The sequence below is a fragment of the Glycine max genome, chromosome 9 (assembly GCF_000004515.6).
Source record: "Glycine max cultivar Williams 82 chromosome 9, Glycine_max_v4.0, whole genome shotgun sequence".
NCBI classification, from domain to species: Eukaryota; Viridiplantae; Streptophyta; class Magnoliopsida; order Fabales; family Fabaceae; genus Glycine; species Glycine max.
Window position 1 is genome coordinate 1326225 of NC_038245.2, and position 16877 is coordinate 1343101.

The following is a 16877-nucleotide window of genomic DNA, read 5'->3' on the forward strand; positions in this document are numbered from 1 at the left end:
TTTCTCATTATTTTAAAAGATAATTTTAAATATTCTTTATGTTTTAATATTAATGTGTCATGCATTATAACTTTGTATTAGTGTCACAGCTTGACATATGCATATGTTGAAACTGAAGTGTCTATCTGTCCAACATAACTAAAAGCCTAAAACCGCACAAAAAGATCTTAGATTGCTTGTAGAACGTTGCTGATCTGGCTGCAAGCTCAGCTTCACCTTGCTACGTAATCTTGCAGGTATTGTGGCATGTTGATTGTCACACTTTGTCTTTATTATTCAATTTATCTGAACTTTTTAGTTTTAATAATTAATGTTATGTCTATGTGGTGCTGGCTGCTGTGGTGGATTCTGTTACTTTACTATCATGTTGCATTGGAAGCATCAAACATAGGTTCGAATTTGATTGATTGGTTATAGGAATCAATGCATGCCACGTGTTTTGCTGAAGGTGGAGGAAGAAACCATGTTTTGTGAATGCGGGGATTTCGGCTTTCATATACCAGAGTCAATGAGTGTGCGCTGTGGGTATGTTTCCTGTTTTGTTGGATGTTTCCCTTGTGTATATCTATGAGTACTGAAGAAAGCTGTTAGTGGTTATAATTTGTTTGTTTCAGCAATAAAGGGTATTTCTCCTATCCTTTTACTGACATCCGTCCAATCTGCATCTACAATGATGCATGTGTAGATCATTAACATTTGTTAGAGGAACTAAACCTGCCCGCAACACAGGATTTGACATGGATGAAGATGACCTCCTTGAAATGGAGCAGTGTCACGGCGTACTTGTTGCATCATTTACATGTTTAATCTGGCATCTTGCTAATGAATTATATCTGTTGTTCAGGAAATTTTGAGAACATAAACGAGCCAACAAATGCAACTGACTACTCAAAGGAGACACCATGCTTCCTTATGTTTGTAGATGAAGAAACAGAATTAGACCATAAAAATTGTATGTTATAAGCAAAGTAGTTGTATTAGCTTTTCTTATAAGCTTCTTGTTAGAATCTGTATAAGCTTTCTTTTGCTAACTTTTGAATGGTGTATAAGCTTCTTCTTAGAATCTGTTTGGCCATGTTTTAGTGTCTCAAAAGCCAAGCATGCTACTAATAAATATGTTTGTAAAAAAGCATACAAAATCCTTTTTCTCTTCTTTGGTTCCAATTATTTGTAATCTTCATGAGCAGTTGTTTAGTTAAAGGAAATCACCAGAAGGCATTTGATTTCTTCTACCTTTTACTCCTTATTATCTATAGATGTATTTGATTTGTTTCATATTAATTAAAGCTACTACCCTCTACCATGCATGTTACTCATTTGTACTGGTTCTAAGCTTAACCATTATTTGGCTTGTTTACAGAACTTTTACATTGTTTTTTTGGGAGCTCATACACAAAGCAGGGGCAATGCACTTCACAATTATTTAAATGTTCTATCTGCTGTGAAGAAGAGGTAATATAACTATCTCACAAACACTTCTTAGTTATCTTTCACTCTTCAAGCACACAATGATTTTATTTCCACCTTAATGGTTCCAATTATTCCTAATCTTCATGAGCAGTTGTTTAGTTAAAGGAAATCAGCAGAAGGCATTTGATTTCTTCTCCCTTTTTACTCCTTATTATCTATAGATGTATTTGATTTGTTTCATATTAAAGCTACTACCCTCTACCATGCATGTTACTCATTGGTACTGGTTATGAACTTAACCATTATTTGGCTTGTTTGCAGAACTTGTACATTGTTTTTTACAGAGCTCATACACAAAGCAGAGGCAATGTAGTTCACAATTATTTAAATGTTCTATCTGCAGTGAAGAAGAGGTAATCTAACTATCTCACAAACACTTGTTAGTTATCTTTCTCTCTTCAAGCACACTATGATTTCATTTCCACCTTAATGGTACTGCTTACAAGTACAGATGCAGTAGGAGTTGTGAATCTTGATATATGCCAGTGTTTATTGGTTTTACCAAGAATGGTTATTTGTGAATTTTTTATTCAGTGGTACAATTGCACGATATTGTCCTCTGTAGTTTTTGCTCTTAACATATCTTTCTGGTTCTTTGTGTCATATGGTGCCATTGAAAATTTTGGTAGGTCGACTATGTCATTTCCTTCCCACACATAGACACTTTATTGCATTTAATTAATATGGTTGCTAAAATTCAAGATGTGGAACTGCCTCTATTGCCTATTTCAGTGGATTAAATACCAGTAGGTAGTCTTTAAAGAGCATAGCAATGATAAGTGAGGAAAAGTAAAATCTGAAATTTAATAATCCCTATTCTGGTCCTGGTTCAAATTTATCCTCCATAATCAAACAGTAGCTCTATTGAGCTCCTAATAAATCATGTTCCAGGTCCTAAGATACCATTTAGATTGCTATATCTACAAATTCCCATCTGGACTAACAAAGCTATGGTCACAGAGTGCAAGCCTAACACATGCTGTGTAAATCAAAACATTGTCGTGTATAAGATTAGATCAGAGATCTTCATCTTAGGTTGCTCTTATTTCATCAGCATTAGTACTGATAAGGAGCTAGCATAAATAGAGTTCGGTTATCACCTTGTAGAGCTTACCACTAGGACATTTTTTTATAGGATTTATAGCTTCATTGTTTTTGGCTTCTTGTAATACCATATGATTGATCTATAACATATTATATATATATATATAATTTTTTATGCTATAAGTAGAACTAGAAAATATGTATGTGATTCATTGGAAAAATATGAAAGTAGAAAATATAATTAATTGATTGCATAAAAATTAATTAATTTGATATTGTCATGTGTTTATTGCAGGGACATTAAGGTATTTGAAGAACTGTTGTTTGAACACGGTAAATGTACAAAAATAAAATAGCTCCAATAACAAAAATATCAAAAATAAAATAGGATATTTTACGCTGGTTCTGTCACGACCGTTGTAGAATGCATAATATTATAAGACGGTCACATGTCCGCAATCGTCTTTGAATGTATGGCATTCTACGACTGTCACGTGCAAATGACCGTGTTAGAATACTCAATAGTCTACGATAGTCGCGTGCGAAGACCGTCTTAGAATGCTATGCATTCTACATCGGTCACATGTTAACGACTAAATGACCATGTTAGAATGCTCAATAGTCTACGAAGGTCGTGTGCGAAGACCGTCTTAGAATGTTATGCATTCTACGTCGGTCACATGTTAATGACTGACGTAGAATGCATAGTATTCTAAGACAATGCTTCTGAGACACCGGCGTAGAATGATACACATACTAAGACGGTTAACACGGCCATCATAGAATATGTAACACGTTTTTACGACGTCTGATACGACAAAGGTTATAAACCGATGTTGTAACCCTTAAATAACTGATGTAGAATCTATATTTTTTAGTGGTGAATATAGTAAACTTTTTTTTTTCATTAAAAGAACATGTCATATAAATATTATTGTTTGTGGTTCTGAATATGTATCAACAGCACCATGGCACCCATGTCCTTGATGAACACGTTTTAAAGTATCAAGATCAAGATAAGAGACAAATGACAACTAAGGCATCTGCTACACTAGAATGACCTCAAAGCTTCACTTCCACTTCTTCATTGATATACATTGTATATTTTGGATTAGATAACGTATTATATCTCTTCACTTTCACCTTGTACCACAGATATTCCCATAATAGAGTGCAAAAGTATGCTCAAATATCATTCCCTCTACTGTTTTGTTCTTCTCATCTTTGTCTTTGTCCATCCCTCACATGCTTCTAAGAACAATGTGACAAAACTGGTGGATGAAGTGCGTGCCAAAACTTCAAACTACTCTTTCTGCATTGAGTCTCTATATTCTGACCCTCATGCCCAAGAATCAGATAGCTATGGCCTAGCCTATGTTGCACTTCGCTTGGAATACCTCAATGCCACTAGCACAAGGGAGTGAGGGACTACATCACAAAGCTGCTAAAGAAAGCCACTTCAACACACTACCTCGAGCATCTTCAAAAGTGTGCCAGTGATTATGAAAAAGCTATATCTGCAATTGAAACAGCTTAAAATGACTTGAACTCTGAGACCTTTGAGTTGGCTGATTTGGCTGGTGTTGCTTCTCATGGTGTTGAGAATTGCCAAGCTACTTTCAAAGGATGTCATCATTGCCCTCTTGACTTCATGAACAATGCTTTAAAGGGTCTTTGTGAAATTTGTGTAGTGGTTTCTAAATTGTTCACAAGGTCATAATCTCTAGCTCAGAATATATTTCACTTTTGCTATTATTACATGCATTGTTATAGGTAACAATAATTGGGTTTTAGATTGTTTTTTATTTTATTGGGTGCATGAGGTTGTTCCATATGAGTACAGTCCTGAAATTTAATATGGATAAAAAGTGGCATGTAAATAGCTTTTTGATGTTATTCTCAACAGTCATAATTTCAAGGGTTAAAGTTAAGGAGAAATTAAAAAAAAAAACAATTTTTTTAAAATAAGTAGTCTAATCATAATCTAAAAAGTTTTTATACTATCCTTTGATCACAATTTAGTATTTATGATTAGTTTATTAATTTTTAATTGATTGATAATGTAAAAATATGTACAGAAAATAAATCAATGTTTTTTAATGTACAATATTAATGTAAGATGTTTATGCTTTTATTAAGAACTATTGATTAAGGTAAGTCATTGAGCATGTTTTTGGGTGAACTAGTATCCCTGAGTTGGAAGGTAAAAACTTATTTGTAAAGTACTTAAATATATTTGAAGAATTGATATATTTTAATATGTATGTTTTCATAAGTATGATCAAACTCATAATCATATATGAGAGAAAATTATTTATCAACCATATATTTACGGTTAGTTATTGAGTTATTTTACTTTTAAGATCTATACACTTTTATATATACAAGAAATGTGTATTAGATTTGTGAAATCAATTTCATTCTAAGCTAGTTACATTTATCAATTTTTAAAATAATAATATATATTAATGCATGAATAGGTAAGAATCCATGATTTCAACATTGTACTGACTACTGATGATTAACATGTGTATCTGTCAGCACCACCGCCGCATTTGTCAGCTCAGTTTTCGTTTCCTGAGCCATTTCAAAGCTTCAATTTCCAACGACCCAGAAAAGGGTTTGGTGAAAAATGCCAATTTGGTTCTCATTTCAAATTCCGGAACCCCCTTAATGCCCAAGAATTTGAGTTTGAAACCAAGGTCTTCGGATGATGCACTTCACAAACGCAACGTGGAGATCACGATTTTGGGTCGCCACGGCAAGCTCGACGAAGCAAGGAAGCTGTTCGACGAAATGCCTCAACGAGATGACGTTTCTTACAATTCCATGATTGCCGTTTATTTGAAGAACAAGGACCTACTTGAAGCCGAAACAGTGTTCAAGGAAATGCCACAAAGAAACGTTGTTGCCGAGTCCGCAATGATTGATGGGTATGCCAAAGTTGGTCGCTTGGATGATGCCCGTAAGGTTTTCGACAACATGACCCAGAGGAATGCATTTTCCTGGACAAGTTTGATTTCTGGGTATTTTAGTTGTGGGAAAATTGAGGAGGCTTTGCATTTGTTTGATCAAATGCCTGAGAGAAACGTGGTGTCCTGGACTATGGTGGTTTTGGGTTTTGCTCGCAATGGGTTGATGGATCATGCTGGGAGGTTTTTTTATCTCATGCCTGAAAAGAATATCATAGCTTGGACCGCTATGGTCAAGGCATATCTTGACAATGGCTGCTTCAGTGAGGCTTATAAGCTCTTCCTTGAAATGCCTGAAAGAAATGTACGTTCTTGGAACATCATGATCTCGGGTTGTCTTAGGGCCAATAGAGTGGATGAGGCTATAGGTTTGTTTGAATCAATGCCAGATAGGAATCATGTTTCGTGGACGGCTATGGTGTCCGGTTTGGCACAAAACAAGATGATTGGGATTGCTAGGAAGTATTTTGATCTCATGCCTTATAAAGATATGGCTGCATGGACTGCAATGATAACTGCATGTGTTGACGAGGGGCTCATGGATGAAGCTCGTAAGCTATTCGACCAGATACCGGAAAAAAATGTTGGGAGTTGGAACACAATGATTGATGGTTATGCAAGGAATAGTTATGTAGGGGAAGCCTTAAATCTTTTTGTTTTGATGCTAAGGTCTTGCTTTAGACCCAATGAAACCACTATGACTAGCGTAGTAACTTCCTGTGATGGCATGGTGGAACTCATGCAAGCTCATGCAATGGTCATACACCTTGGGTTTGAGCACAACACATGGCTTACAAATGCACTTATTACACTGTATTCCAAAAGTGGGGATCTTTGCTCAGCTAGGCTTGTTTTTGAGCAACTAAAGTCAAAAGATGTAGTATCATGGACTGCCATGATTGTAGCCTACTCAAATCATGGGCATGGACACCATGCCTTGCAGGTATTTGCACGCATGCTAGTATCAGGAATTAAGCCAGATGAGGTCACCTTTGTGGGACTCTTATCAGCTTGTAGCCATGTTGGTCTTGTCCACCAAGGTAGAAGATTATTTGATTCAATCAAGGGTACTTATAATTTAACTCCCAAGGCTGAGCACTATTCCTGCCTTGTAGACATTCTAGGTAGAGCAGGACTTGTGGATGAAGCAATGGATGTAGTTGCCACTATCCCTCCTTCTGCGAGGGATGAAGCTGTTCTTGTGGCATTGCTTGGTGCGTGCCGTCTCCATGGGGACGTTGCAATAGCAAATTCCATTGGTGAGAAGCTATTAGAGCTAGAGCCGTCTAGTTCAGGGGGGTATGTACTACTAGCCAATACATATGCTGCAGAGGGTCAATGGGATGAGTTTGCAAAAGTAAGGAAAAGAATGAGAGAGAGAAATGTGAAGAGAATTCCAGGATATAGTCAAATACAGATAACGGGGAAAAATCATGTCTTTGTTGTCGGGGAAAGATCTCATCCCCAGATTGAGGAAATTTACAGATTATTGCAACAGAACCTTCAACCTTTGATGAGGGAAATGGGTTCTACACCAGAGAACTTGTTGCTAGTTCTCAGTTAATTAAAGACTAACCGGAGTTACATATTACATTAAAAATGTCTACTTTATTGTGCTTTATTATGAACGCCCCTGCTTAGTTCAATCTTTGCAATTTTGCATCTGATATAAATGACTGAGAATGATAAGAACTATATAAGAACAACAATATAGGTGGTATTGTGAGAATACAAAGTTGACACACAACATTTACCTTGTGAAGGTGTTTTATGTTCTTGCAAGGGAAATAAGGAGAGTACACACAAGTATAATGGAGTGAACTGAAAAGGTAAAAAGTGAAAATGTTGCTTACCGTTCATTTCCAATGTCCAAATCAAATTCAAATAAGCTACTGGTATGACTCTTTTTCTTTATGTAGTGGTCCAGATAGGAACGAAAAGATTCAGAAGTGACCGTGAAAATCTAGATGCATTATGATTAATAGACTATCAAAAGTGAGGGCGTCAAACAATTAGAAAATGCCAAAACTTGGCCTCTTATGAGTTGAGTCTTGTGACCCATTAACAACCACCGGGAAATATGTTGCATGCATTAAGGAAAGACTATTCATGACTAAGAAAGAAGATACGAATAGAGACGGCAACATATTGGAATAAGATTAGAAACATAAGCTCATAATGCACAATAAATAGTTGGTTAAAATACTAATTCAATAAATTATTATCATGTATAAACTTATGACATGATTTTTTTCCTGTAATCATCCTTATTAGGAGTTTTGACTTTTTTGTGGGATCCCGGGAGTATTTCTACAAACTTTGAGCCGGTTAGAACTAATCTTCAATATAATATAGGATTTAATTATATTTAACATTTCTCGCACCCTTTTTAAGGAGGTGTTTTGTGGGAATTAAATGCAAGTCTTTTTCCAAAATTTCAACGTGTGTTGTATTTGAGTAATACCCATTAAATGCATATGATATAATTACGATCATAAAAGTTTATCGAACACATGTTAAAAATATTATGATAAGTTTTGTCAACAAATTCTTAAAATAAATTATAAAAGAACTTATAAAATGATTGAAGTTCTCTCTGGTTACTAGAATTTTTCAATACGAGAGATATAAACATAAAGGTCTTGTGAGTCTTATATAAGCATGTAGGACCTTTATGTCTATATCTATCTCCTGTAAATGGAGAGGAGTTTTCTCCCTTATAAAAGCCACAGGTTATTTTCAAAAGTTGAATTAAATTTCAAAAAGGTTCTTGTTCCTTGTTCCTATAAGTTCAACCCCCTTGTAGTTTGACCAGGTCAAACTGAACTCTTTGAACAAGCACTCAGACACATTTCTTCTTTGTAGGCTAGCAAGCAACAAGTTTTTGCGGACACAAGGAAGCTTTCCCCTTTACCTTCTTTTGAGAAGCAAGAGAGGATCACCAATAGCTTTCCCATGTCATTCACAAAAAGAGATTCCCTAAGTTCTCAGTACTTTCATTATTTTCCTTTGGTGCATTACCCATCGTTTTCTGGCTCTATTATATCAACTTGCTTTCAAGAAAAAAAAATATCTAATTTTCATACACCACAATTAATTAATAAGCCTGAATTTGCATTAAAATCAGCACATTCAAGTTTAGTGATTGATAGATTACCCAGGACAACTCAACACTAGCTTGTAGACATTAAGTTTGAAATTATTGGTTTTTTGTCATTTGTCTGCTTGTTATATGTATTGCATGAAGCATGTGACGAGGAGCATCGCTACCTAACTAACTATTCCAAATAACTTATGGACACAAGAAAATTAATATTTGAACGTGGACACAAACTTGCTATGCTCATTGAATACGTTTGTGCTCATAATAATTTCTACAAGTTTGATTTTCTTAACTGATTGCGTGTGGTCTAGTCTCTAATGTATTAGTTAACTCATCAAAAAAAATCCCCCTAGTTCGATGAAGATCATGATCCAAAGTCCAAACCCTCCGAAATCATTGTATCAAGCTAGATTTATTTTAAGGTTTTGTCATGCAGAAAAATAATTCTTAAAATTGTTGCAGTTGAATTTGGATAATGTCAGTTTATTTATTCAGTATCTTATACACTCCCTTTTCTTAAAATAAGCTTAAATTACATTGTCCTTTTTTTAATTACAGTTTACTCCCTTAAGATATTAATAGGTGCTATAATTTAATCCATTTTAATATAATCAAGCTTCCTTATGACTCTCGGCATTATCTACAATTAGTTTTGAATCTCCTATACAAACTTTATGACTTTAAAAGATGAAATGAAGATTCTGAACAAAAATTCAAAAAGAACAGTATGATTCAAAATATTGCTTCATCTACTAAGGTCCAGAAATTGATAACACAGGATTCAAATTTAGCTGCCCATGACCTTAAAAGTTGAAAATAAAAACTTTAAATTTAGGCTTTCATAATTGCTCATCACTACTACTGACAAATTTATTTACATTAAAATGGAATACATTGATTAAAATAAGTGGAGGGAGACATTTATAATTTAAACATCTCTAAAAGGGATGAAATACATTTTACTTTTTTTTTTCTTTTAGTAATGTTTCGATTTTTTTTTATTTAGTGATATATATGTTTATGGTATATATCCCAATTTGAATTTAAGTTACTACAGTAACCTAATATGTAGGTAATATTTGGGGGCCCTCTTTTGGTATTTTGGGACACCAAAAAAAGAGAAATTGGAAAGGAAAAAAAAAAAAGGTAAAAGGAGCAAAGAGGCATTTGATGGTCACCTAGGCAAGGAGTTCAAAGACGACCTATTTCTAACGCGGTTCAATCATCAATGGGACAACTCATCCTTTTTCAGATCAAAGGGAATGGAAAGAAAGCAACAAGAAGCATGCCAAAGCACAATATGAAGCTACTACTACAGAATAACCCCTTTTTGAGTCCTCTTCTCTTTTTCATTAACAATGTGCTTTTATGTGCATGATAAAATAAATTGTGCTTTGTCTTTTTTAAATTGCATTTAAGAATATAAACATATGAACTAATTGGCACTCATCTCTCCATATCTAATCAAATTTTGATTATCTAAAATCTCAAATACAATGAGTGACTCATAACAAATGAGGTAACACCGTGATTTGAAAATACGATTAAAATTATGTTTGACAAGATTAACTGAAAAGTTAACTAAAAATTAAAATTAATTTATTAAATTATAAGTGTATGATAAAATTAATTGTAAAAGTAACTAAAAAGTATAAAATGATAAAAAATCATGGCTTAATTAAAAAAGATAATAAAAAATTTTAATAAATATATTAAGGATAAAAAGGAAACAAAATATAAAAATTAGAAGTTAATATTTTAAAAAAAATTATTTAAAGTAATGCTTAAAAAAATATTAAAAGATACTAAAAAAATTATTTAACAAACAGTTAGATAAAATTTTTAGTTAATAAAAAAACTTAAAAATTAACTGAAATGTTGAAAATAGTCTAAGTTTAGGTTCCCAACCAAAATTACAAATGATCTAATTAAATACTCAACGTGGAAAAAAAAATACTATGAGAGTCTCTTAATGGAAATTTTAATCCAAATCATTCCATTAATAATAAGTCCATAGATATCTAACCTAAAAAGCTAAACAATAAATATAAAGGAACAAGAATACTGAAAAGGAAAAAGAGATATATAATGTAGCCCATGTAACACAACACATCCGTTTATGAAGAAGACAAGTGGAATACAACCGATGCAAGAAAAGCATTTTTGGCGCCAGTTCATCAGTCTCTCTTGCTTTGGCTACCTTTGCATTGCAAATAATATGCCTATTTATTTATTAACATCCTAAAAGGAAAAGAATAAAAAAAAAGAGGCAAAGAATGGAAGCTATTATGGACCAATGGCTGAACCTTTTAAATTCAAATAAAACGGTCATTTTCCCCACCTCTTGGATTTTGACCCTTCTCTTTTTCTCTCATTTTTTTATTTTATTTCTTTCCCCCGTTTTTTCCTCTCTCCAATGCTTTACTTTTCAATCCTGCCATCAAACCAAGATCCATGTTTTGACTCTTGTGAAGGCAATTCACAAATTTCAGTCTGTTTTTTCCTCCCTGAATCAAGTTGGTGTGTCATAGTGATTATAATTTGTAACCAAGGCATGATGAAAAATGGTAGCAAAATTAAAGGTATACCTTGTTGCTACCATGTCTAAAAGGAAAAAAGAAAGAAGAAGAAAAATGTGCTCCTGTGCTAACTAGTGGACCCAATTCCCTGTGTGGAATGTGGGGTGGAATGCTTTAAATCTAATGGAAACTTGTCATCATTGAATTCATCTCATAAATTGTCATTATGTTTCACAAGCTCTCACTCTAGATTTAGGGCCATAAAAATGTTTTTTGAAAAAAGAAAGTACTAGTATAGTAGTATATCACACTGGATGCATACATAAAATTTTCAAAATTATAATTTTTTTCAATAAACATTAGAAATAAAGTGGAAGAAAAATGGATGAAAATGAGCGTGGTCCAAGTGGAGGGATCTCACTATTGCTGTAAACAACTAGAATTCGTCAATTAGGTTGAGTGGGATGGCCCCATAATAATATCATTGTTATTGTAAAGGGCCAAATTGGTCCTTCTCCTTCCTCCTCATTTCATGCTATTCCATCAATTTCAACAACCTTTTTTATTTCTTTCTTTTTTCTGATAACTAAAATGCCGTTTTAAATGCTACTAGTAACGTTGGTGCCTGATGTTATAGATTGTAGACTAATTAATTAAGATTTGCCTTGGTCTGTTTCCCATGGAAAAAGGTTACCCATAAGAGGCGATAGGATCTAAATCTATGACTTGAAATAGAGACTGCCAAACCCAAGTTGAACTTTCCTCAGAAAGCAATCAAATTACAATCTTTAACAAGAAATCAAGAATAATGCTATTTTCATTAAATCATATATGTGTGGTTCTCACTCTTTTAAATAAGCATCAGATAATTTTTTATAATCATTTTAAATTATTTAAAATTACTCAAACTTTCATAAATACACAATAAAAAAATGCAACCTTACATTAGTTTAAATATAAATAGACTCAATTTGTTAAGTAAAATTTCACATTTGAATCTTATGGATTAAAAAAAAATATACTTAAGAGATAAGATTTCATTAAAAAAAATTAATCATTTTTTATAAAAAAAATTAATCATCAATAAAATAATAAATACTTCATACATAATAAAAAAAAAATAGACATCTAAAGGATCATTAAGAAACTATCCCTTATATGAAACTATAAAGTAAAATTAAAAAAAAAAAACCCCACCTCCCTTTATAAATTATAAATTAGAGTATAAAATGTAAATTGTACTGGCTTGTTCAATTGAAGTCAAGACTGTAAGAGGGTAAAAACAAAAAGGGGTTCATTTTTTATTGGTAAATGTGACTGACCATAGAGCCAAATATAATAATAATAATGTATATGGGTGGCAGTGCTTGGAAACGGTTGTGTGTAATGTGCTTAGGTTTATATAAGCGTGTGATGAAAAATGAAAGAACACAACAACAACAATAATAATAGTGACTTAGAAAAGTAACAGCAACGACGGCAACAGAAGCTGGTCACTGCTGAATTTTGCAGAGCTCTTTGTCTCCTCTCTCTTTTCTCTCTCTCTCTCTCTCTGCCTCACTTGTGGCCTCATCTCAGGCACAAAAAACAAAAGCTTTGAAGCTCAGAGGGTAACACAACAAACACACTAACACTACAAAGTTTGAGTCTTTGACACAAAAAATTGAGATAGCTCAGAGAAAAAGAAAAGAGAGAATGGGAGAAGGAAGAAGAGGAGGGACTTCAAAGCTGAGAGAAGCAGCAAGGAGGGTGGCTGTGGCAGCAGCATATGCATGTGGCTCATTCTCAAGAAGAAAGGCTTTGGTGGATCCAGTTTCCATTGACAACTCTTGTAGTCTATCTGCCACTGTACACTTCCACTTTCCCCCCTTTTTTTCTGAACACTATGCATTTCTTTCTTATTTGGGTGTTTAGCATTTTGGAGAAAGATGCAAACTTTATCTGTATTTAAATTAGAATGGCCTGCAATTTTTGCCAAATTGGTTTTCTTTCCCATCTCTCAAAATTGATGTCCAATTGAAGGACCCTTTTCATTCATGGGTGCGAAATTTTGAACTTGAGAATGCTCCTTCCTATTTGGTTTTCTCTAATAATACTTTTGATGATAGGGATTAGGTAGGTAGTGACTTGGATTAACTATGAATTTGTTGTGGTTATTGATGTCATTGTTGTTTTGTGCCTATTTACAGGCCTCAAATTCCTCATTTTTGTCCCCATCAACAACAAAAAATTCCTCAGAGGAGTTAACGGAAGAAACATATTCTGGTATCACTACCAACATCAACAATGAGCTTCATAGTAAGGTAATCCACTTTTAGCTTCTTAAAACACCACAAGACTTTTTATTTTTCTGGGTTGGTAAATTAATTAATTAATAATTATTACATTTGTGATTCTACAGAGGTAGGTGCTATTATTTTTCACATTTTGGTACTTAATTCTTTCTCGGTTTTTCTATCGTTGCTTTCTATTATTACTTTCAAATACTTTGGAATCCAAGGGGCCTCAAAGTTTGACCTTATGGAACATTTTTCTTTTTTTCTTGCTTTTTTTTTAAAAAAAAAAATTGATGCTTAATTTTTCTTTATAACTACCTACCTTTGGCTTTATTATTTTCCTTGTCCTGTGATTTGGCCGAATGGTGCTAAAGCATATATATATATATAGAATAGCAAAGGTGGTGTAGAGAGGATACTGGCATGTGAATACCCCTGCACATGGCACATTAGTGAAGCCAAGAATCAATTCATTAAATGCAGACCCCACGTTGGGAAGTTTCACCTGCCACAACATGCATGATCATACTTTTCCTTCTATTGTGGTGAAAATCTCTCTGGACAAATTGTATATGGCTATACACATGTCCTTTATCCAACAGCTTCCTAATGAAGGGAATTAACTTATGTAATGCACACAATCCATTGAGTGTGGAATCTCATTTTTTTTATTTCCTGATCTAAAGTTTCACTGTATCTGTCTCTACTTTAATCAGTTGGTAAAAAGTGAGATAAGTTTGATTAAATCATGCATTTTTTGTATGAATGTTGGCATAAAAATTAACCACTAGAGTGATAAGATTCGACAAATACTATGTTTTTTGTTTCCATCTTCATCTGGTTTTATCCCAGCTTTGTCTGTATGCCACTTTCTTTACATTGAAAATGCCTCTTCAAATAAACTATATTAATTGGTCAATACTCTTGGTTTTTTGTTCCAATATATTGCTATTTTGAAAAGAGTTTAATTTTAATGCATTATTAGTGTAAAGATTTTTTATATACTCTCAACTAATTAGAAATCATCCTAGACTCTTAAAATAATTATTATAAAAGTCAACAATGTTTTCATACATGCAATCCATATGTTACATTGTTAGTACATCTTAATTAATTACTTTTGAAAATGAGTAGAGTGTTTGAGATCACTTTGAAATTATGGGAGTTATTCTTTTCTTCTCTTGGTAATGTTCACTGCCATGTAAGCACATACATCTATACGACTAGAAGCTTCTAACTAACAAACAAGCAAAACTAAGCATGGTTTGTTTTGTGGCAGTATAACATTCATTTATTCCAGAATCAAATCTTGTTAAGTCTGGTCACTTTGTTGACACTTGTGATTATGAATGTATACTTGTATTTCTTTATACTATTCATGAATGTATGTATACTTCTCCCATCATAGTCTGTTTGTTTAACTCACATGCTTTGTTTTACTTGTTTGCAGAATTTGTGTGCAATATGTTTAGATCCTCTGAGTTACCACAGCAAGGGCAGCAGTCCAGGCCAAGCTATATTCACTGCTCAGTGCTCTCACACATTCCATTTTGCCTGCATTTCTTCCAATGTCCGCCATGGTAGTGTCACTTGCCCCATTTGCCGTGCCCATTGGACCCAGCTCCCGCGCAACCTGAACAACAACCTTGGTCCTTTCACTTCTAGTAACCAAAGTGACCCCATTCTTCGAATCCTTGATGATTCTATCGCTACCTTCCGTGTTCATCGCCGTTCTCTCTTGCGCTCTGCGCGCTATGACGATGATGATCCTGTTGAACCTGATGAAACACCTGAGAGTCCAAAGCTGTGTTTCTCTCTTGTGCCTATTCCACCAAATGCACCAACCAGTTACAATCCAGCTTTGCAAGTGACTAAACATGCCTCATGTCCTTGCCATCTATCCCTTCATCCTCTAACCTGCAGCTCCTTGTCATTGCTACAATCTCCACCAATGCAAAAACCTTATGTCATGTGTCCCTCTTCCAATAGAGCTTATCTCTCTGTGAAACTGAGCCATGAACGTGCCACTGACTTGGTCTTGGTTGCTAGTCCAAATGGACCACACCTAAGACTTCTCAAACAAGCAATGGCTCTTGTGGTTTTCTCCCTCAGACACATAGACCGCTTGGCCATTGTTACATACTCCTCAGCCGCGGCTCGTGTCTTCCCCTTAAGGCGCATGACATCCTATGGAAAGCGCACAGCCCTTCAAGTCATCGACCGTTTGTTCTACATGGGCCAAGCTGATCCAGTTGAAGGGTTGAAGAAAGGCATTAAGATACTTGAAGACCGTGTGCACAAGAACCCGGAGTCATGTATCCTGCACTTATCAGATAATCCTACAAGACCATACCATGCAGTAAGCATGGAACTGCCATCTACACCAATTCATAGATTTCATGTGGGGTTTGGCTTTGGCACTTCTAGTGGATTTGTCATACAAGAGTTTGAGGAGTTCTTGGCCAAGATGCTTGGAGGCATTGTGCGCGAAATCCAGCTAAGAATATGTGGGGCTGGGGAAGAAGTTGGAAGTGGAAGAGTCATAAGAATTGGAGAGATAAGAGGTGGAGAAGAAAGAAGGATTCTTTTAGACCTTGGTGACTGCACTCATGTGTATGTTGAGTATAGCTACATTGAAGGGGAAATCGATGAGTGTGTTAGGAGGACAGGGGAAACTGTTGTAGGTGTTGGAGAACATAAAGGTGATGTTTCAGAAAATGGTGAAAACACAGGTGGTGGTGGTGGTGGTAGGAGTAGCAGTGTTGAAAGCTGGGACTTTCATGATCCTTACATGGCCAGAAGATGGGCCAAGCATTTGCATGGTTATAGACTTTGAAATTGCTACTATTATTTTATATAGACCAATGCGTTTCTGAGGCTATTTTGTTCTGGGCCATCCCTGCTGTCTTCTATTTTTTAGCTAGACCTGTAATCGTATAGAATTTGAAAAAATAAACAATGCACAAGATTATTTTTTCTTCACAACCAAAAAAAAGGAAAAAGATAAAGGTACTGTAAATGATTTTTCTTTTTTAAAAAATAATCTCTGACAAGTATCCCCATCAGACATATTCTCAATCAGATAATTTTGGGATTTTATTTTTTTTAAAGGCTGATAATTTTTGGGGTTTGAACCCAAATATTGCAATTAAATTTCTTAATAACAACCGAAGTCTCACTTGTTTATTAAATATAGGTTTTTTTTAGCATATTCACCAATGTATGTGTTTCTGTATCAGGAAAAATTAGATGAAAATGAAAGTTCAAAGGAAAATTCTTTGGCATCCAATGGTCATTTAGTGTTGATAACAACCTTATAGTTAATGATTTAGTGTTGATAACATTGGCAAAGCAACAAGGAGTGACCAAACCATCACAACAAAACAGATCATATAGAAGCTGTCATATATAGACAACCCCTTGCCCAAGCCCAACTATCCTTCGAATCCCAACCATGAAAGATTACTGACAAAAGAGTTTTAAGTTCTAGAAA

At 34.4% G+C, this 16877-nt stretch overlaps 2 protein-coding genes and 1 non-coding gene across 3 annotated transcripts; all 3 read left to right on the forward strand.

Annotated features, from left to right (window-relative positions):
- Positions 1-262: 262 nt before the first annotated feature.
- LOC102661646 (uncharacterized) lies at positions 263-4728 on the forward strand. Its single transcript, XR_005886475.1, has 4 exons — positions 263-952; positions 1361-1452; positions 1732-1823; positions 2810-4728. It is a non-coding gene; the product is annotated as an uncharacterized protein (transcript).
- A 312-nt stretch (positions 4729-5040) lies between these two features.
- On the forward strand, positions 5041-7050 carry LOC121172643 (pentatricopeptide repeat-containing protein At1g09410, mitochondrial). Its single transcript, XM_041005254.1, has one exon. It carries the CDS (start codon positions 5041-5043, stop codon positions 7048-7050), a length of 2010 nt encoding a protein of 669 aa, XP_040861188.1.
- Positions 7051-12517: 5467 nt separating this feature from the next.
- On the forward strand, positions 12518-16265 carry LOC100780745 (probable E3 ubiquitin-protein ligase WAVH2). Its single transcript, XM_003534956.5, has 3 exons — positions 12518-12956; positions 13298-13411; positions 14835-16265. Exons 1-3 carry the CDS (start codon positions 12804-12806, stop codon positions 16218-16220), a joined length of 1653 nt encoding a protein of 550 aa, XP_003535004.1. The 5' UTR covers positions 12518-12803; the 3' UTR covers positions 16221-16265.
- Positions 16266-16877: the final 612 nt, after the last annotated feature.